At 46.7% G+C, this 22,974-nt stretch overlaps 1 protein-coding gene across 1 annotated transcript in view; it reads left to right on the top strand.

Moving 5' to 3' along the window:
* Positions 1-22,974, top strand: part of MAP4K5 (mitogen-activated protein kinase kinase kinase kinase 5) — a 93,596-nt gene that overhangs the window by 209 nt on the left and 70,413 nt on the right. Inside the window, exon 2 of the mRNA XM_066630313.1 lies at positions 5,367-5,645. Coding sequence (XP_066486410.1) covers positions 5,538-5,645 — 108 coding nt within the window. The 5' untranslated portion in view covers positions 5,367-5,537. The remainder of the gene's footprint in view (positions 1-5,366; positions 5,646-22,974) is intronic.

The raw sequence follows: 22,974 nt of genomic DNA, 5'->3' as shown, positions 1-22,974 counted from the left end.
CCCGGGGGCGGCAGCAGGGAGGCTGTGGGCCCTATCCTGCCTGCCTCCCGGCACCCGTGCGGCTGGGCCGTGGGGCTCGTCCTGCTGGGGGGGCCGTCAGGGAGCCGTTCCCTCACTCAGGGCTGCATCTCTGCCAGAAAGCGGGGCGGGACCGGCCCCCAAGGGGTCCTGGGGGAGCACAGGGGGGTGCACTGGTGTGGGGCAGGGAAGTGTGGTGGGTGGGGAGGCTCTGCCTCAGCCTGAGAGAGCATATGGGTTGTGAGTCCATGCACACCTCACACAGGGGCAGCGCTTAGGACTCCAGTGGGGAGGCTCTGCCTCACCTGCCTCCCTCACAGGCAGTGGCCCCTTTTGAAGGTTCTGGGGGGAGGCTCTGCCTCTGTTGCCTCCCCACCCCCCACAGATAGTGGCTCCTTTCGAAGGATTCCAGTGGGGAGGCTCTGCCTCTGTTGCCTCCCCACCCCCCACACCTCACAGACAGTGGCCCCTTTCGAAGGATTCCAGTGGGGAGGCTCTGCCTCACCTGCCTCCCTCACAGGCAGTGGCCCCTTTTGAAGCTTCTGGGGGGAGGCTCTGCCTCTGTTGCCTCCCCCCCCCCACACCTCACAGACAGTGGCCCCTTTCGAAGGATTCCAGTGGGGAGGCTCTGCCTCACCTGCCTTCCTGCCTACTGCAGGTCCATGGTGTGTGGTAGCAGTGCTGGGGAGGGCCTTTTGCCAAGCCTGGGTAAAGGGGGTCCTTCTCTTGCGTACTTCCCCCCCCCCCACACACACACACTTCCTTACACATCCCCCTGGTGTCCTGCTCCCCAGGGCCACTGGCAAGACCACAAGTTCCATGGAAGTGCATGGGGCCTTGCTTTAGACACCCATCAAATGGTTCAGCAGCCTTCTTCACTTGCAGGCCAGTGGTCTCCAAAAGAGACCTGCACATCCAAGTTGAGGCCAGAGCCTGCATGTCAGTGTCGCATTTCCTCCTGTCCCTGGTGGTGCCTCCACAGCTTCCAAGCTGCTGCCTTGCAGGCAGAGAGCCCCTCTGACCTGCAGTGAATTGCCATCCCTCCCTTTGTAGTAGAGGCTGACATCTGGTGAACTTTCACACATAGTGAAAGCTGCTCCTTCTGCCTCCTCTCAGCCTGCAAGCAGCTTGAGAAGATCCGACTCACTCTGATGGAATCTTCCTAGATCAGAAGCCATTCAGTGTTTCCCGGCTTGGGAGGGTTGATTTTTGGCCCCTCTGTTTATATATTTAGTCAGAGGCTGTGCAGGATTCATGCTAAAGCAATTAGTTTTGGGCTTTGCGAGGGATTTCATGCTTGTTGCAAGCTTCTCCCTAACAGGGTCTGAGTACACTCTGTGCTAAGCAGATTGAATCTCCACATCCAGGTATTCTTCAGCACAGGGCCAAGAAAAGCTGGATTCTGTAGTTTGTGTGCTTAAGATTTGCATAGATGTGCTCATTATACTGAATTCTGCTTCCCTGCTGAGGCCCTGCCTGCTAATTGTTGGATAGTCAGCCCTGGTTTTCCTCTTGAAAGTGTTAACTGGTGGACTTTTCAACTCGGGCATTACATCAGTGAGGGCAAATTTAGGTAAGGGGATCAGAAAGTGAAATGTTGGAGGGGGCCTCTTTTTGTTTGTTTTGAGATGGTTTATGTTCTGTTTCAGTGAGGTTGTGTTGATTTAACTGTGGCTTTAGCTTTCCTACACTGAATTCATGCTTTTTAACCCTTCAGGTTCTCCAAAAAGGCACCTATTCTAAGGTTTTTATTATTTGTGAATTTAATTTTGAAAGATAGATCATATTTCATTCAACTAAATGCTGTTTGACTTTTGCTGACAGACTCGCTTCTAAGATTTTATGAAGTCTTGTGTATAAGTTTGAAATGACTATTATTGTAGCCTTGGAGGCCAGAAACTTGATGGGCATTTTCAAAAGTTGAAATTCTCAGGGAGCTGGATTCTGTGCTTTGATGTTGATGCTGCATTTATGCAGTACAGTTAGATATACTTAGGGCCCTAGCCATCCCCACTTCTTGCTCTTCCAAAAGGATCTTGTGAATTTCTCCGTGGTACTTAAACGTCCTGAGGGAAATGTACATCTTTAAACAGCTTGCGTTGTTATAAAAATAGTGTTTGTCCTTGGTTACGTTTATGAGAAAAACACTCTTTCGTAGAGAAGGAGCAGCCAGAGAGTTTCCTTTTTTAAAAATGTGCAGGCTTAATCACTGTAGGAGATTTTTCCGCTGGCAGATGCAGCACCCTTGGTGCAGGATAATCCAGAGCAAATTTAATCCTGTTGGCTTGCTCTGCTGTTTTCCCTCACTGTTTCTTTTAGGTTTGTAATGCAGCACCTGGGAGAGCATCAGAAGATTTTGCTAAAATACGGCTGAAAAGCAAAGCATGAGAGGGACCAGGTGTGTGCACGCGCTTTAACCACTCATTTCCAAGACCTTGCTGCATGGAATCTTAAGCTGTGCACTCTCCCCCTATGCTGTGTGACATATACCTGTGGGTTTTTTTCAGTACTTGAACCAGGAACCCCTGGGTTGGGGCTGAGTGCCATTGATTAGATCCCAAACTGTGCGTTGCAACACCCTGGGTGTCTCTGGGGCATCACAGGCCACACACCAGCCAAGTTGTGACAGCACAAGCACAACAGATCACACAGTGGAAGCTCTGCTCCGTTAGCTGAGGGCCACGTGTGATTTTGGGGGGGGGGGCACACCTGCCCTCCCTGACATTTTTACACTGACTTTCAAGCTTTTTTTCTAGGTGCAGCCCAGAAGTAAATGCTGATGACACCATCAAGCTGCACATCATTGGCACTTCTGGGTTCTGTGACAGGCACAGTCGCAGGAAGGGCGACTTTTTTGTTTTGTGGGTAAGCTGGGAACCACTGGATGAAAGTCGCCTGAGGGGGAACATAATTGAGACATACCGAATTATGCAGGGGATGGATAGAGTGGATTGAGAGATGTTCTTTTTCCCTCTCACGTAACACCAGAACCAGGGGACATCCACTAAAATTGAGTGTTGGGAGCGTTAGGACAGACAAAAGAAAATATTTCTTTACTCAGCGTGTGGTTGGTCTGTGGAACTCCTTGCCACAGGATGTGGTGACGGCATCTGGCCTGGATGCCTTTAAAAGGGGATTGGACAAATTTCTGGAGGAAAAATCTATCACGGGTTACAAGCCTACTAACCCCTGCTAACTGGTTAAGAGGCGCTTTTTCAAGTGGGTGCTCTTTTATTTAGCAGGGGGAGAGTAACTGGCCCACCTCACCCCAGCAGTGTCTTTTCTAGTGGCTGTCTGCTGGTGTTGCATCTTTTTAGATTGTGAGCCCTTTTGGGACAGGGAGCCATTAGATAATTTGATTTTCTCTGTAAACCACTTTGTTGAAAAGTGGTATATAAATACTGTTGTTTGTAGTTTTTGTTTGTATGTGCAACCTCCTGATTTCAGAAGTGGGTTAGCTCAGAATGCCAGATGCGGGGTAGGGCACTAGGATGCAGGTTGTGGTTTTGTGTGCTCCCTGAAGCATTTGGTAAACCCCGTGAGATATAGGAAGCTGAACTAGATGGGCCTATGGCCTGATCCAGTGGGGCTGTTCTTAGTGCAGTCAAGCAGTGCAGTCAAGCCAGCATGCATACACAAACTGGAATCCTGTAGGTACCACGATCAGAGAGCCGCCACCATGCCATTGATGGCCTGTAATTGCACAGCTTGGGGCATTCCCTCAGTGTGGGCATAAGTTTGCTGTAGTCCGTGCTAAGGATATTGCTCTCTGCCTGTTGCTGCCTTCTGCCTCTGGCACTTGTTACCTCCATAGCTGTAGGTTGCTTGAACCTTGTTGACCCCCCTGATGGTGGATCCCCTTATTCTGTGGACTTTGTCTTTTGAGCTTCTTTCTGTGTGTTTAAACTAAATCCCTTGTTAGAAATGCTTTAGCTCACTGCCTCATTTTCCCTTTACGTGCTTTCTCTGTTCTGTGATCCAGGTGCCAGGGTAGATCTCTGACTCCTCTTTGTATGCTGTGGTTGGAGTACTTCCAAACTACCTGACAGCTCTGTCAGTTCAGTTTCAATTTCAACAACCTTTAATGGCATAGCAACTCTCTTTCAGTTCAGAGAGGCTGAATGCAACTGGCAAGCTTGTCTGAGTTCGGAAGGGACCTTGACCCAGCTGTAGTGATTCTTGTCAACTTAAAATGTATTCCCTGAATAGGGTTTCAAATCTATTGCAAATTGACAATAATGCGCTGTGGGTGCAGACTCTGGCAGTGCATTCAGCCTGCTGAGAATCTTGGTTTTCATTGAAAGAGCAATTTTTTGTTAAAATTAAGTCTAATAGGATGGCCTTGCCTTCACTTGAAATAAAAAATAACTGAATGGGTGTAAGAATTAGATATTATGCAGAAAAATTTAGGGCTTGATGCATTTCAGTTGCTATTGTTCATCCCTTTCTTGATTTATTGGCTGGGTTCAGATATAATGCAAAACAATGATTTCTACTAACCGTAGTTAAGAAAGAACCTGTGCCATGATTTGAAATTCCAGAAGCACAGTGTACCAACTACTGTATAGAATTGGTTACTCGCATTCATCTCTCCAAATCTGCTCAGACTCAGCTTCATAATTTCCCTCATTTCCATGGTGCGGCAACCTCTTGAGGGAGAAGAACCATAACTTTGTTGTCAGTGGTTTGAATGTGGTTGTAATGAAAAACCACAGTTAGTGCTAAGTGTGGTTTGCAAACTAGCTTCAAATTGGGGTTTCAGATCCTGGGTTATTGAACCCAAGCAAACCATGATTTGTGAGAAGGCTCATGTTCGTACGTAATACAAAACTGTGGTTTCTTTAAACAACCCATGATTATGCATGAGGTCTCAATCAAGTCAGTGAGTGTGAGTGTTGATAACCCAACAGGTTCAAGCTCTGTCCCAGCTCCGAATTTTCTTGGAGCCTATAGACAGGCTGCTAATCCTTCACTAGCTGCAATGTGAGGCTGATAATAGCAACCTATCTTATAGGATTGATGGAAGTATAGATTGCTACTACTCAGAAAGGTTACTTTAAGACAGGGGTGCCCAAACCCTGACCTGGGGGCCATTTGCAACCCTCGGGGGGCCCCGTGGGTAGCCCCCAGTCTCTAATGAGCCTCTGGCCCTCCAGAGACTTGCTGGAGTCCGTGCTGGCCGATGCAACTACACTCAGCGTGAGAACTTTCTAGTGGCTTGTGCCCCATGTTAATGTTAACTCATTAGTTTTTGTTCTAGTTTTCCTACCTCAGGCACCAAAATGCATTTGGCTTTCTGTTTTGGGGTAGCAATCAGACCTTCACGGAAAATCATTTTTGTGTTTTAGGCTGAAAGAAGAGCGGACTGAGGCAATGTGTGCTGCTGAACGATCGCCTTGCTAGAACCTCAAAGGCACCCCCTGTGGATATCGGAAAACCAGAAGTGGACGAGGGAGGGGCAGCCACGCACCGTCCCTGATCCCCTTTAAGGGGTAGGGAGGAGAGTCTATTAACAGACAATGGATGCTCTGACCCGCCCAAGTGGGGATATTATGCGGCGGAATCCACAGCAAGACTATGAGCTTGTCCAGAGAGTGGGGAGTGGCACATATGGAGACGTCTACAAGGTGAGAGTGAAGAATAACTTTTTCTATAAATACTGGAAAGTACTCAAGTGCTTCACATACAATGTTTTCTTATTCTTACAACAACCTGTTGGGTAGACCAGGAGCATGCTGTCTCAGGTGGCTGGAAGTCTTGGGTTGGCCTTGGGCTGAAACCTGAGTCTTCTGATGTTGTGGTTGCTTCCCATGCTGTTCCAGTAATGTTAGATCTGGGAATATGCCATTGATGTGGTTATGTTTCATATTAGCATTGCTCCCCAGCTCTTTCAACTGGGGTCTTTTGTACAGTTTTTTTGTTGCTTTTTCTCAACAAGCAGTTGAGATACGTTATGCACAGAAGCAAATATATTACGACATTTATGTTCAAATCAAAGGAGAATTGATTTTCTGTAGCAAAGAAATAGTGTTTTCATGGCTTTGTCCTTAATTTGTTACTGGGGTGACTAATAATTATTATTGTTACATCAGCAATGTAGCAATGTATCACACGTCACAAAATTTGAGAAGAAAGCTTTTTTCCCAAGAGGCTTATAATCTAGAAAGCTCACACAAGGGAAAGTACTACTTATCTATTTCTTTTTAATTCATTATTGCCTTTCAGTCCCATACAAGGAGACTTTGAGGTGACTCACAAGATAAAATAAAAGATCTAAACACATCTCAGAGTGCTGCTTGGTAACATTTTTACTTTGTCATGCAGTGAACCCTTGATTTAATGGACTAATGGGGGGAAAGGGCTGTCCAGGACTCCCTTGGCACTGGTTGGCTCCTGCCTGCCCTCCAACCCTAAGGCTCCAGGAACAGAGGTGCAACTCCATTCTTGCAGCTGCTCTAGGAATGGAAAGTTCTTCAGATAGTGAACTCTCTGGGATTCACTTCTCCATACTAAGAATGCCCTGCTGAAAGGCAGGAAGGAGACTGGCACTACCTGTGCTGAGGTAGGGAAGGTAGGGAAGCCTTCACTTTCTGCCACTTGACTACTTTCTGGATCTGTCTTGGTGTTGTTAAGGAAGCTCTACGGTAGGGTTTATCAGATCTCTGCGGACATTAGTGTTCATTGAACTGAGGTCTCTTAAATCGAGCATTCACTGTACATTGGTACGAACTGCATTTGATTTTAAGTCACTGTGCTTAAATTAGGGTATGTATATGAGTCCCAGCCCAAACCAAACCAAAGGGGAGATTTGCCACCCAAATCTCCCCTTTGCTGGCATGCTTGGTGCTACACGTGCACTCTGAACCCCTCTTACTGTTGTTGGGGTCTTCATCTTCCCCGGTGCCCATCACATCTTTGAAGTGGGCTGGATGGGGGGGGGAAGTAGAAAAGGAAGTCCTCTTCCACTTGCTCAGGCTGTTTAGAATAAGGCAGTGGGGTGATGGCGATAAGGACACAATCATGTTCAGATTGCTCTGCCAGGAGCAACTGGCAATCTGCCAGGTGACTGCAGCAACCCCCTGCCGCTGCCTCCAGCTTGCAGCAGTGCCATCAGAAGGAGAGTTGTGCTGCCGTGAGCCTTGTGCATCCCCATGTCCTGATGATAGGAGAGTGAGAAGGAAAAGGATTGGGGAGCTGGCAGGGCAGGTGGTGAGTCGGCAGCAGTGGCAGGCAGGTACAGATGCATTGTACCTCCCCCAGCCTGCCACTCAGAGCAGTCACTTTACCCATTTTCATGGTTGGGCCAGCCCTGTATGTAAATACCTTGCCCCCAAGTAATGTTTGGCTGAAAAATATCTTTGCCCTCCCTTTCTCTCCACCATCATGAACTCTTGGAAGGGATCACAACTCTAGGCTACAAGACTGCTCCCATCTTCTTTATTATTGACCCTTTTAAAGAAGGTGGGGATATATTTGTCTCCCTCAGAGGAAGTTGTTATTTATAGGACTGGATTAACCCACTCTTATTTATCCCTAGGTTAAGAATAGCTTGCGAGAGGCAGAATCAGGTTAGGCAGATTTGTGGTGGTGGAAGTGGGAACACACAAAAGAGTTAGAGGCAGAATTTTTCAGATAGTTGTTTTGGGTCTCTCTGCAACTCGAGCACTCTCCAGCTTGGCTCCAGTGCGCTAACCTGGCTGTCCTGAGTCTGGACTCTGTTGTTTCCTGGGTCTCTGCATGCAAAGGCAGCGGACTTCTCCCTCCCCTGTACTGATTTGGTTCAGTGGTCCAGCTTGCCAGGTTGTGTCTGTTGTGATGGAAGGCTGCTCTCCAAGATCTCTGGCAAAAGAAAAACATCTTTCTTGGCAGGGAAATGTAGAAAACTGGTTCTTTGAACAGGAGCACTGGCTTAGCTGCAGGGAGTATAAGCTGAAGGGAATGAAAGTGTGGCAGTGTGGAGGAGAAGGAAGGCGGTGGGGTGGTTGTTGATGAGAGCTGGTGTCGTGTAGCAGTGAAAAGTATGAGCTGGGATGTCCTTGGTTCTAGTTCTGATGAGGCAATCTTAAATTCACAGCCCCTGTTGGCTTTCGCATGTCCTTTTCTACATCTGTATCTACATGTTTTTGTGAGTCTTACTGAGAATACTGTACTCTTGTGAATACTGTATACTGTAACCGCTTTGTGAACTTTTCATTGTAAAGCGGTATATATATACTGTTAATAATAATACTCCATTGGAGAAAATGAAATATAATTTGAAAATAATTTGGGGGACTATGAAGAATACCTTCCTGGTTGCCCCTTTGCTGCCACCATCATTCAGAGGAATAAAGCCAGGAGACGCAAGATACTGTGTTTTGATATCCTCAGCAGTGTTTGCTATGCTAGATCCATGGTCTTGAATGGGCAATATCATCAGCCTATAAATTTGATTTTATTAAGAACTGCTTTAAGAATTACTGTGGTCGAAAAGTGGTCTATAGATGTCTATAGATGCACTTGCACGCATTGTCAGTTACCTTTTTTTGCCAAAGCACTCGAAAGTGGCTTACATTTTATAATAGCTGAGTTTGAGAGACATGATACAAAACTGTAAAAGGATTATTTCTTTCCCTACCCTTGTATGCATATAGATACATGTATTTTGCTACATTTTTATCTTGTCTGTATATATAAAAAAATATTTGCTCAAAATTACCAAATAAAAACTAACACCACCTAAAATTTTGGGTTGGTCTCCAAGCAGCTGCTATAAAGACCCTGTTTTGAAAAGGCAGTGCTCCCAGAAGCTTCATCTTAGCTGTCTGGTGACAGATTAGTAGTAATGGAACTGGGTGAACTTTGGCTGCTGTGTTCCACTCTCTGGCTGTGGTGCCCGCCCATCATTCTTCAGATGGGGGGTGCAGGGCCTCAGTAGAAGCTCTGAAAGGTTCACTAAAACTGAGTAGCGTGGTTTATGGAGGGGGTAGTTGAGCCCCCCCGCAGAAGTTTCACCATAGATCAGATGCTGCTGCATCTTATTCCTGCCCTTTGAAATCAGGTGTAGGCAGCAGAAATGTTTGCTTCTGGGCAAAAGTATTTTTCGTGTGGCTGACCCTGTGCTGCATTATCATGTGCTTTCTCTAAGTCTCAGAGTGTGCTGAAAGCAGCTTCAAATTGTTTTGTGGGGCAGAGGTACTGAAAGCTTTTTGCTGCTGGATGGGGCTCTGCATATGGTAAGAGGAGGAAATCTTTTTGACCAATTCCCACAACCACCGTTCTGCTAAAATTTAAATCCACCCTGTTGGACTGGAAGGGAACAAAGGGCAACTTGTGAGGGGCTGCCTTTGAGAGGCTGAGTACATGGCACTTGTATCCTTGCTGTTATTCTGAGGCAGATGCCTAGAAGAGCCCTGGAGGAGTAGGAAATGATTGCAGCAGTAGGTCGGATTGCAGCAGTGTCTGGGAGCTTTTGCCTGGGGTGGCCAAAGGCTCCCACTTGTTTCTGGTGCTGTGCACCAGATTCAAGTACGAACGCACTTGTACAAACTGCACTTGTATCTGGTGTTCTGTAATGCCTAAAGTGGATGAATTTGCAATTACTGTGAATGGGGAGAATCTTTCTACACTGGAAGCGGTGAAACTAGCCACATTTGCTGCCAGTGTACACAGTAAAAACTGTTTCCTTTTCATGACAGAGAACTTGAGCGTGCAGGTGTTCTAAGAGGAAGAAACCCCTTTCCACCCAGAATCTAACTTGGCAGCAGCTGCCTCACCTGATTAGGTTTTCCTCCAGGCCCTGCAGTCAACCTGTCTTCTGTGATTAGAGGTTCTTCTTCCTGGATGCTGTTTCACACCTTCCACCTTGACAAAACTCCCTTGCAATTGCCCTGCGTGAGCAGCTGGGTGGCGATTAGACGGGAACACCTTGACATGCCCCTTTAGAGTTGCTTCATGCAACTGAGAGTCAGAAGGTGGTCTCTAGGTGGCTGTTTGAAGGGATGCTGCCTACAGGAGCAAAGAAATGCAGGGTGCTGTGGGCACACCCTGTTGCTGGTCCTTCACAAATCACTACACATGGCAAATCTCAGTTCTAGACTAGTTTGCTTATTTTTTCCTTGAGGGAGAGCCATGTGGTCCAGGAAGATGTGTGTTTGGCTTGGAGCTGGCTTGTTTTCTCAATTTAGGCAGTGCTCACATGGTGACTGTGGGTATCTCTGTGGGTATCTACCCACGTGTACACAAATAAAATACAGACGGTGGTTGTGGTGATGAATCAATTACCCTCTGCACAACACTTTTGCTATGACACCAATTCAGTGACAATGAATAATGTTGGCTTTCTTTTCCGTCGCCTCTTTGCAGAATCTCGTGACCTAGAAGCAGGATTGCATATGGCCTCAGAGATGGCCAGCCAACAATGTTTGTGCTGCCTGTTTTCAACTGTGTTGCCTGAGAAGCATTTTTATTTTTATCTGTATGTGAGATCCATGACGTGCATACCCCTGTATGTGATGCTGGATGCACAGCCCAGCCTAGTACTGTAACTTGAAGCAGGACTGAGGGCAAGAGGAAGGCCACACTCTGAATCGTCAGAGCTAGAAAGGGTCTCCAGCCCTAGCAGTCCTCACCAGCTCTATGGCCAAATTCAGTGGCAGTGTCATTGGTGTCACCCAGTGTGTGCACCCTGGCCCCACACCCACTTGCGCAGGCTCCTGGACTTTGGACTTGCCCTGTGTATGTTCTGGCTTCACCCCTTACTACACGGAAGCCCCCTAAAATGCTGACTCAGCAGCTAAACAGTCAAGTGACATCCCTGCTCATATAGCAAGACAAGGAACCTCAGCAGTGCCCTGCAATGAATGCCTTCTGCTGGTGTGCTCACTGCTCAACGTCCACACACCCTTTCCACTGCGCCTCTGCGACCATGAACAGCCCATGCTCTTCAGTGCCCCCTGAAACTTGGAGTGCTGCTACAAACTATCAAATTGCCCTCCACCCACCACCACAGTGCACACTCTCTGTTCTTGTCCAAACCATTGCTGGCCCTGGTGGTGCCTGAGATCGCCTGGCTGGGGACTCTCCTGGTCACTCCCCCCTGGTGCACTTTTGAGTTAGTCTAGCCACCACCCAGTGGTGCCCTCATGTGGCTGGGGTCGGCAACCTTAAACATTCAAAGAGCCATTTGGACCTGTTTTCTGGAGAAAAGAAAACCTCGGGAGCCACAAAACCCTTTTGACATCTAAAATGAAGATAACACTGCATATGTAGTTTTTTTTTACCTTTATGCTATGTATAAAAAAACTATAGTGTGTTGCAATTTTTAAATGAATGAACTGCTACAGAGAAAACAATATGTAACATATTTTAATGTTACAAGATCACCATAATCTTAAATTTAGAATTACATATAAAAAACGAAAGAGCTAAAATAAAATACATTTAAATTAAATACTAATTTATTTTCCCGGGGCCTGCTCTAGCCAATTTGGTGCTATAGGCAAGACTTGGGCTGGTGCCCTCCCTAGCAGAAAATCCTGACCAACAGTAAATAGTCATCTTTGTGTCTTAACATAAGAACATAAGAACAGCCCCACTGGATCAGGCCAGAGGCCCATCTAGTCCAGCTTCCTGTATCTCACAGCGGCCCACCAAATGCCCCAGGGAGCACACCAGATAACAAGAGACCTCATCCTGGTGCCCTCCCCTGCATCTGGCATTCTGACTTAACCCATTCCTAAAATCAGGAGGTTGCGCGTACACATCATGGCTTGTACCCCATAATGGATTTTTCCTCCAGAAACTTGTCCAATCCCCTTTTAAAGGCGTCTAGGGTAGACACCAGCACCACATCCTGTGGCAAGGAGTTCCACAGACCGACCACACGCTGAGTAAAGAAATATTTTCTTTTGTCTGTCCTAACCCGCCCAACACTCAATTTTAGTGGATGTCCCCTGGTTCTGGTATTATGTGAGAGTGTAAAGAGTGTAAAGAGAGTGTAAAGTCTTTTCCGCAGTAATGTAAAAGAGGCACAATGAAATACAAAATCTGATGACTAGTATTTTTCAATACAATAAAGAGATTTATAGTTATTACTCCCCCTTGTATGTCCCAATTTATAATGCACTCCCCTCTTGTATATGCAACTTTTATAATGCGCTCCCCTCTTACAGGTCCCATTTTTATAATGTAGCCCCTTCTTGTAGCTCCCTTGTAGGTGCTGGGGCACCTTCCTTATGAGGAAAGGCTACGGCATTTGGGCCTCTTCAGCCTAGAAAAGAGACGCCTGAGGGGGGACATGATTGAGACATACAAAATTATGCAGGGGATGGACAGAGTGGATAGAGAGATGCTCTTTACACTCTCACATAACACCAGAACCAGGGGACATCCTCTACCTGTCTCCTCAGAAGTCATTCCCAGTAGAGGGACCGGGGCTTCCTCCCAGGGAAGTGTGGACAGGAATGCAGCTCACCTGGCTCCTTCCTGCCCATTGCCTCAGCAGCGCTGCGTCTCCCGCGCTTGACCAGCCTCACCTCTTCCGTTCAGCCCCCTGCCCGCTGCAGGGCGAAGGAAGGAAGAGCGCAGGGAAGAGGTGCCCGGCTGCCCCCCCCGCACCTGCTCGCAGTGGGGCGGGGAGAGCAGGTCCAGGAGAGCGCAGCTGCCCCTGCCTGCCTGCCAAGGAAGGAGCTGCTGTGTGTGTGGGGGGGCGCTTTGCAGGGAAGGAGCTGCAGCTTTGCAGGGAGGAGCGGTCCCCCGCTTTCACCAGCAGCCACCTGCAGCACATCGCTGGAGTGAGGTGCCCTCGGGGCTGGGCTGGCTGGGCGGAGGCCAAGGGGAAGGGCGCCCCACTTCCAGCCCCCACTGGGGAGCCGCATCAGAGGACTGAAAGAACCGCATGCGACTCTGAAAACACAGGTTGCGGACCCCAGGGCTAGACAGAGACACTGGTGTCACACCCCCATAGTATCACCTGGTGTAGTCTGCACCCCTTAGTGATGCCACTCCTCAGGATAAGGCTGACATAGAAACCCTGGAGTGCTGGTGCCACTAAGAGGAAGCCACATTGGGCTAAATGGATAAAGATCTGGCTTGGTAGAAGACTAAAGTGAGCATGAGCATCAGGCCTGAGATGAGACTCCTCTGGTCATAGGACAATCATCTTTGCATGACTCTGAAGTACTGGTGGTGATAGCAACATTCTGCCTAGCTTATAGTACTGCTGAATTGCAGATGCAATTGCAGATGCGCTATGAAACATTGCGCCTTACAAGCATCATTATGCATGGTGCATGGTGACCCTGGAAATCAAATGGTGCCATTGTCTTCTTTATGATCCTGCCTTGTGATATCTGTGTGAATCCATTGCAGCAAAAACAATCACAATACAGGTTGAGTCTCATTATTTGAACTCAGAACTCAGTGGATGGCAAAAAACTAAAGCAAATCAATTTAAAAAACGAAGTTCCTTCGCTAGCTGACCTTTTGAAATGTACAGGGAGGCAATCAACCTTTCTCCAGGCGCTTAGTGAAGCTTAGGCTTCACCACCAGGCAGCAGTCCCTCCCTTCACCAGGAGCCCCAGCCAGGGGGAAAGAATGGAGAAGGTGATAATCATTGCCATTTAGCCTTTGTTCATGTGCTCAGGGGGAGGGGAGGGGAGGGGAGGGGATTGCCTTGTGCCTGGAGAGAGAATGATTGATGGATTATCAGCTGGCTGTCCTCGCTCACATTAATGAGGCTATTGTTAAATGACTGTTTTCCTTTAATTTAAAGGGTACTTATCATCAGCCTTGAGATAGAAAAATCTGAGGATAATTAGGTTATACCTGTAATCACTTGCATGACTGTATTTCTACAACAGTAAAAAGCATTTTTTAAAACCATGATTTTAAAGGGATGCATTTTCCCCTTTCTCCAGGGATCAGCACATTCCTTCTCATTTGCAGTGGCCATTCGTGTTGAGTCAAATCCATGTATAAAAAATCTGTGTATAACAAGGTTGGGCCTGTATAAACTTGCTAGTCCTTAAGGGGTGCCACAGAGGTCATGGTGCCCTGTTTTAGGAAAGGAGGTGACTGTAATATAGGGGGAAGCTTTGCCCCCCCTTTCTTTTCTCTTTCCTGCTCTCCTGCCTTATTCCCTTACTCAATCACAGGTTTCATGTGTTCCCCCCCCCCTTTCACTCCTAAAGCTCAGCCCTCCTTAGTCTCTCCCTTTCTGTAGCACCTTGCTACAGCCCAACACAGAGTCTGTCCTTGACTCCTGCCTGGGCTCCTGATACATAAGAACAGCCCTGCTGGATCAGGCCGAAGGCCCATCGAGTCCAGCTTCCTGTATCTCACACTGGCTCACCAAATGCTTCAGGGAACACACAAGACAACAGACACAACCTGCATCCTGGTGCCTTCCCTTGCCTTCCCTTGCATATGGCAATCTGAGGTAGCCTACCTCTACCACTCTTCCCATCCCCTGCATAATTTTGTATGTCTCAATTATGCCCCCCCTCAGGCGTCTCTTTTCTAGTCCCAAATGCTGTGGCCTTTCCACATAAGGGAGGTGCCCCAGCCCAGTAATCATTTTGGTTGTTCTCTTTTGCACCTTTTCCATTTCGACTATATCGTTTTTGAGATGCGGCGACCAGAACTGGACACAATACTCCAGGTGTAGCCTTACCATCGATTTGTACAACGGCATTATAATATTAGCCGTTTTGTTCTCAATACCTTTTCTAATGATCCCAAGCATAGAATTGGCCTTCTTGATTGAGACATAAAAATTATGCAGGGTATAGACAGAGTGGATAGGGAGATGCTCTTTACACTCTCGCATAACACCAGAACCAGGGGACATCCACTAAAATTGGTGTTGGGAGAGTTAGAACAGACAAGAGAAAATATTTCTTTACTCAGCATGTGGTTGGTCTGTGGAACTCCTTGCCACAGGATGTGGTGACGGCATCTGGCCTGGACGCCTTTAAAAGGGGATTGGACAAGTTTCTGGAGGAAAAATCCATTATGGGTTACAAGCCATGATGTGTATGCGCAACCTCCTGATTTTAGAAATGGGCTATGTCAGAATGCCAGATGCAAGGGAGGGCACCAGGATGCGGTCTCTTGTTATCTGGTGTGCTCCCTGGGGCATTTGGTGGGCCGCTGTGAGATACAGGAAGCTGGACTAGATGGGCCTCTGGCCTGATCCAGTGGGGCTGTTCTTATGTAATATGGTTTTTAAGATCTAGAACAGAGTTTCTCAAACTGTGGATCAAGACCCATGAGGTCCAAGCCAATTTCAGGTGGGTCACCTTGTAACAGCATTCCAAGTGTAATTTTTTTTTTTCTATCAGACATGATAAACCATTTAACTCAGTGTTTACCAAACATTCTTGACTGGCTATTCCCTTAAGAACATAAGAAGAGCCCCGCTGGATCAGGCCATAGGCCCATCTAGTCCAGTTTCCTATATCTCACAGTGGCCCACCAAATGCCCCAGGGAGCACACCAGATAACAAGAGACCTACTGGGCCACTTGACCTACTTGGCCTACTGGGCCATGTACCCTTGACATACTAGGCCACTGGCCACAGCTCCCCATTAGGGCTACAATCCTTTACATCAGTGTTTCTCCGACTGTGGGTCTCCGACTGTGGGATCCAATAGGTGGGTTGTGAGTCAATTTCAGGTGGGTTTCCATTCATTTCAATATTTTATTTGTAATATTTTTGATTTGATGCTACCATGGTATGTGACTGCATTTGGGGAAAAGTACAAACCTGTACTTTTAACACGCTGCTATGTATTTTATTTTAACAATGTTAGTAAATGGGACTTACTCCTGGGTATGTATGTAGGATTGTAGCCTAGGATTGTTAAAAATGTTCCTGCTTGATTATGTCACTTGTGGTTATAACATCACTTCTGGTGGGTCCTGACAGATTCTTATTCTAAAAAGTGGGTCCCTGTGCTAAATGTGTGAGAACCACTGGTCTAGAATGAAGAGCAGTTAGTGATTAGAACATTGAGAAAAATTCTGATAATTTTTTTTATCAGTTTGCATGAAATCTACTCATCATAGCATTCTTTCCAACACAGTCTATGTTTGAATTATTATTCTTAATCTATAAATACCAGTTTTCAACAAAAAGTAATTCACAAAGCTACTAGCAAAATAAATCAGTATAATGAATTAAGTACATTGGCTGTATTGTCTGTTTTGACACAACTTTATAAATAAATTCACAAAAAAGTGAACTTGCCTGCTTGCTGTATGTGCTTGCGTAAGTCCTTTGTGCCTTAGGAGAACTCAAACTTTAAAAATCTTGCCCAGCTGGTTGCCTGGAGGAAATTATTAACTTGCCAGGGGATGGAAGAACTCAGTCCTGTTAAAAGATTCCCATCTGCCTCCAAAAGAGCTTTGTCACTGAACTTGTTCCTCTTGTACCAAGCATGCCCATCCAGCAGTTATGTAATGGCTTTGCATTCATATGGGATATCTCTCTGCAGGAGAGCAACAGGTAAATCTTCAACTGGTAACCACCAGTCTCTGTAGTTTGCCTGAGAATTGCTCAGTACTTCAGAACCAGTTCTCAGAAACAGCAGAGGAGTAAATAAACCTGCATCTGAGCTGTCCCTCTTCAAGCTGCTGGTTGGATTCCCTTGATATAATGTTATCTCTGTGCCAACAAAACTACTTCCTTGCACCTAGAAAATGAGCATGTTGAGGGGAAGGCATGCTGGGACCTACTCCTCCCAAGCACCAGCATCTTCTAAGCGCAGGTAGTCTGGAGACCTGTGCCACCACGTGAGCCCCTTGTGCAGCCTGAAGACCAGGCACCAGGATGTTCAGTACGTTGTTTGAACTGCTGCCTGTGGGAACAGGGCATATGTTTTGATGCTTGCACTGTTGGGTGGCATTTTAGCCTTCTAGCCTCGCTAATAGATATAGCTTTTGGTGGGAATTTTATTTACTCAAACCTCCAAAGTACAGAATGAGCTCTGCTGTCCTTCCACGCCTCCTCCTCATAGTCTTTCTCTGCTCCTCTGCCATTTAGCACTCATCAAGTGAAACTATTCCTGCCATTCTGACTACTCTCCCTTACTATGGAGGCTTGTAGGCGTTCATACCAAAGGGACCCTAGCCTGGTGTTTTGGCAATGATTGAAATGTTCTTTTCATGATGCAAGTCTTGTGGTTGCCCTCTTAAAATTTATCTTTAAGAGCGGAATTGGAGGGGGTTGCAGAAAAAGGAGCTCTGGTCAAGATTGGTATTTTGTCGAGGGTGGAACCTGTTCCTGGTTCTAGGCTGTACCTGGGTCCTGGCACAGCAGGTGTTCTTCCAACCCAGGATGTCTGCAGTCAGGAGCTAGAATCTGGAATGCAGCAGTAGGCAGAATTGTTCTGTTAACCAGGCAAGGACAGAAGGCCCATTTCCTAATAGTGTTTCATGGCTAATCCAGAGATCTATACTTCCTACCAATAATATTGCACATCCCTTCTGTGCCAAAAGAGGTTGTCTAGGATCTCGCAAACAAGACTTGGACTTGCACGTGATATTCTAGAATGAGCAATCATGACTTATATCATCAGGAACATGCCTCAGGCTTGTGGGGCTTCCCCCAATTCTGGTACTCAGGTTCAGTTAGATCAGATTGTAATCAAATCATAGCCTACCATTATACATGACTCAGCAAGGTATCTGCTCCAGCAGGATATTTGAAGTTTGGCGCTACAGGCAGGGCTCTATCCAGATCAAAAGGACGGGGGTGATTACTTGGCTAACTAAAGTGTGACCTTCCTTGCCTGTGGATCTGAGGTCTCCTGTCATCAATCCACACATAGCCATGTTGCTGGTCTTGTCCATGCTCTCCTGGCAGGCACTCGGCACCAAGTACATGGGTATACATATGTGTCTCCTGCATACCTTGAAATAAAAAGATGGAAAAGATCTGACCAGATAACATTCTCGTACCCTGGTGTGCTGTATTCTTTCTGACTGGTCTTGCAAACGTTGGAATTGCATGCTGCCACAGCAGCAGTCAAAAACCCAAATTCTGCATATTGAAAATCACGCTAGCAGTGGACATTCTGCTAGTTCAGGGGTGCCCAAACCCCGGCCCTGGGGCCACCTGTGGCCCTCAAGGCCCCTCAGTGCGGCCCTCTGGGAGCCCACAGTTTCCAATGAGACTCTGTCCCTCCAGAGATTTTTTGGAGCCCACACTGTCCCGACACAACTGCTCTCAGCATGATTGTGACTGTTTGACCTATCATGTGAGCTGTGGGATGAGGGCTCCTTCCACTGCTTCTTGTTTCACGTCTGTGATGCAGTAGCGGCAGCAAAAGAAAGGCCAACCTTGCTTTGTGCCAAGCCTTTTATAGGCCTTGAGCAATTGCAAGACCTTCATTCATTCATATAAGTTCATCTTTAATATATTCATATATGTAAACTTATGTAAATTTATTCTAATTTTAAATGTAAATTAATTCTTTTTTCCCCAGCCCCCAACACAGTGTCAGAGAGATGATGTGGCCCTCCTGCCCAAAACTTTGGACACCCCTGTACTCATTGATTTTGAGCTATGCATGCACGTGTGTACATTGAGAGAGTACATGCTTTGGTTGCAGAAGGTGTGGGTTCTGATCTGTGGCCTCTTGTTAGAAGGAAAGCTGGTAATGGGGCTGCGGACTAGTCTGCAACCTTTTAAAAAAAGAATTTGTTCATGGTCAGTGTCCTGTGACTTTGGAGAGCTGCTGCCAGTCATGGTAGGCAATATTTGGCTTGACAGACCAAAGGTCTGACGTGGTGTCAAGGCAGATTCCTATGTTTCCAAATTCACCAGGCCAGTGTTGTGTTTGACTCTTCTGTGTCCTTCCATAAGCTTGAATAGCATTAGTGTACAGAAATGGAATCTTTTGGCGGGAGAAAAAAGATCCATCTTGTCTAGACATGTTTAATCAGCTGGTTGTGTTTCATTGGAGATCTAAACTCTTGTAGCTGCCAAATCAACAATGTTGACTGTCCCCAGAAGCAGAGCCTGCTTCAGTTCTAAGTGAAGGCATTTTTTTCACATGGCTGCCTTCGATCTGTTTTGCCAAGCATTGGGGTGAGCTGTGATGTCAGCATTTTGCTGCTGCATAGTAGGTTTTTCAAATTAACTTGTATAGTTTAGATTTTTGGGCTTCGTAATTTTGATTAACTGGTATTTTATGTTGGTTTTATTAGCTAGAGAGACTTTCTGGAGCTGGTAAGGGGTGGGGAAGGATAAATTCTTCTGCTGGAATTTGTGTCACCCTGAAAGTCTAATGCTTTGGGTTTTGATTGTTTAGTGTGTTAGGCTGTTTGCTCTCATTAGCTCAAGAAGAAAAACCTGTTTGGGGAGTGCATGAATCTGAACAAAGTGCACAAATGCATCGCCTATCTTTTAGTATTGCTTAAAAATTGTTCTGCCATTCTGTCCCCATTGCCTAGAGGCATAAGTGAACATGTCCTGCACCTCCCTCGCCCCCAAAGCATTGTCCACTTTATGTGTTTGGAATCAGCCAGCTGGCAGCTGATGGATTGCAGCTAGCCCAAAGAGCAGTTTTGTCTGGTCCCAACCAAACTACATTCCTGTTGTGGCTAGAAGCTTGCTTTATGCTTTCGCTTGTCAGGAGAAGAATCAGTGGCCTGGTTCAGGTGTAACATGGAACTGAGGTTTGGCATGATGAGAATGCCACAACAAGCGTGGACTTGCTTGCTTCCTGCTGCTGGAAGCCTCAATTCATGCTTACTTGGGAGTAAGTTCCATTGTACTCAGTGGGACTTACTTCTGAGTAGCATTCACAGGTTTGTGCTATAAGTTTCCTGTGGTTGGACAGAATGGGAAACTGGTTTGTACAAACCATAGCTGGTTAACAAACCAGCGTCTGATCTGACTGAGGTGCTATGATGTATCTAAATCAAACCAGTAAGTCTCCATGTAGATGTCATGAGCGTTTATGTTAATTTTCTGTCTCATGTGTGTTCTGCGAAGACTGTGGCCGAATGCACACCTGTCTCTTCAGGGGATATTTCTTGAAGCACAAGAGCTCATTGGTCCCTAGTGTCCCATGGGATGACCTTACACCAAGTGAGGGAATGTGCTCCATACCTGTAAAGGTGGCCTGACTTCGCCATTTTTTTCTAGAGCTTTATCATCCAGCCTGGAGAAAAGAGAAGTTGCTATGAAGCATTTTGAGGCTATTTTTAAGGGATGTAAGGATTCTTCTTGCAACTGCCACTCTCCTCAAACAGGCATGGATGGTGGTGTGGCTCGACCTTCCTTCTTGGACGTGTTGGAGGTTCTCTCAGAGCTATTAAGGCTGGTCCCAGGAGCACAGCAGGACCAAGAATCCTTTGCATGACTTTTGTCCTGCTGTTCCCTGTGCTTGGAACAGTCACTGCCGGGGGGGGGGCCCTCTGGACCCATTTCCAGTCCCATGTTCATACTCATGGCCTCGCAATTTCCCTCCCCAATCTGAGGTTCGCTCCTTTGTGTGAAGGGGAAATGGAGCTTCCACAGCTGAGGCTGTTTGTGATCTTGTAGGAAAAAAATGTGGGCTCATTTTTCTTATTTTGCTCAGACTCCCCCCCCCCCCCCCGCATGAGGACTTTGTTTTCTTCTTTTCCTGAAAAGAAGCACGAAGAGCCCTTCTGGGGGACAGAAGTCTGTGCAGCCTCTGTTTCAGCAGTGTTTTCTGAGAAGCCCAAACATCATGCTGTCATAATGGAGCCTGTCACCACACTCTCTCTCTCTCTCTCTCTGCACTCCAGCTGGGTGAGTGCACAGAATCCACAATGGCCTCTGGCTGTGTTCAAATTGAAAGACTCAACAAGCCACAAAGGGCTACTCTGGGCTCCTTTTTTCATGGCAGCCAGAGTGGGCTTCGTATTTGCTTAACTTGTGGGCAGCAGATGCCCAGTGGGGAATTGAAATTGCAGTGGGTGGTGAACTGTTAGATCTCCTAACTGGTTTCCAAAGTGGTTGACACCAGGGTGTGGCGGATGCTCTGGTATCTTTGATTTTCCTGCTCCAGCAGGGGACTTACGAGCCACTGTCAGCTGTACCAGGGCTGAGCATGTGAAGAACAGAAAGTCTGGGCTGGGCTGGGGCTGGGACAGTGCAGTACACTGTACTGCAGGGCCTTGGCAGGTGTTCCGAGGAGCTGAGGAGGGTCCGAATTGCAGTTGAGGGTTTGAGTTAAGAACTCTGACCATAGGGGGTAGAATGAGGATTCTGTCCTCCAGCCCCAAATCTAATCCAGAAGCATTTGTTGTCTGGCCAGTTCATAAAGAGCCAATGGCCTACCTAGGGGGTGCTTGAGGCTGGGGTGATAGCACCACCCCTTATTCTTTCTTCACTCTGCCCTATTAAGTCATTTTCCTCAAGGGGCACCACTGTACAAACTTGGACTTCCAGCTGATCTCAATGCTGGCATAGAACTTGTTGCCTGAAAGATCAACTGCATCAATTTATCTTCTTTCACTGAAAAACAAGTTAGCAGACCTCATGCTTCTGTAAGAAAGTTTGGGAAAATGTGTGAACAATAAGAGTTACCAGGCAGTGATTTCATTGCTCAAGTTCTGAAGCTTTTTCAAGCTCCCCCCATACTTCCTTGAAGTAAAAAGGGAAAAAAAGCAATCAACTAGAAACGAGGGGGGGAAAGGAAAGGAAAAAAATTATGTACATAACAATACTACATACATCAACAGCCAAAAACAGAAAAAAAATTATATAGAGAAAAAATTACAGCAATCTGCCCTATACAGATGTGCCCCTTATCTGCAGATCCAGAGGTCCCCACACAACCCCCTGTGCCCATTAATCTTATTTAAATGCTTACCAGACCAAAAATGTTCTTAATTTACAGGTTGCTATATGCGTGCAAGCTTAAGCTATAGGCATACAGTGCTTTAAAAAATTAGATTCAGGTTAACAGGAAGCAGTTAACTTGTTTTCTGTTAACCTTGATCTAGTCTTTTCAAGTGTTCAGGCTGCCACTAGGCAGCCTGCACATCACTATAATGCTTATAGCGACCTGTATGCTTGTAGCGACCTGTCTAGTAAGCATTTAAATAATGTTAATGGGTATGTGCGGGGGCCATGGAGACAGGTTCCCCATATCTGCGGTTTCTGTATCCATGGGTGATCCCTGGAATAGATTTCCCACTGAATCAAGGGCTTTCCTGGATTTTGCCCCCTTAAGGGGTGGGGGCAGGGGGGAGGCAGTGTTGTGATCCCCAGGGTCGCATTGCTAAGGGGGCTGCAGGGACTGGCATTTACTTACCAGTCCCTGCCGCAGCCTCCCAGGGGTATGGGGAGCACTATGCAACCCTCCACAGGGCTCCCCAGCCATCAAAAAGTGAAAGAGGAGCGATTGCGCCCCACTTCTGGTTTTGCAGAGGCAGAGTGTGATTGTTCAACTTTCACTTTCTGAAGGCTGGGGAGCCCTGTGGAGGGTTGCACATGACTCCTTGCACCCCTGGGAGGCTGCAACAGGGACTGGTAAGTAAATGTTAGTCCCTGCAGCCCCCTGCAGCTGCCTTCCCCCTGCCCCCACTGCCTTCCCCACACCCCCGCAAAGACTTAGTGGCTCTCAGACTCTCCCAGAGAGTTTGAGAACCAGTGACCTAATCCATAGCTGGTAAATGCACTCTGCGTATAGATATTAAAATAGCTTTCAGGTATCCACAAATATTTGCATCCATAATTGTTATCAATAAGTTATTTCTCTGACAAGGTCAACCAGATCCTGTTCCAAGGATTTACTGATTTACATCGCTTTGAGCATTGAAAATGCGGTATAAAAATCTTTAAAATAAATGCATTCAAATAAATAATTAAATAATGGCGTGTATAGTATCAAGCCCTTAATTTACAGTTGAATGAAAGCTGGCAGTCATTTTTAGAAGAAGGTGTAGCGCAGTTACACTTCAAAGCCAAAAAATCCTCAAGCGAATCCAC

Source organism: Tiliqua scincoides, chromosome 1, assembly GCF_035046505.1.
Source record: "Tiliqua scincoides isolate rTilSci1 chromosome 1, rTilSci1.hap2, whole genome shotgun sequence".
Classification (NCBI taxonomy): Eukaryota; Metazoa; Chordata; class Lepidosauria; order Squamata; family Scincidae; genus Tiliqua; species Tiliqua scincoides.
This window is presented reverse-complemented; position numbering and strand designations above follow the sequence as displayed.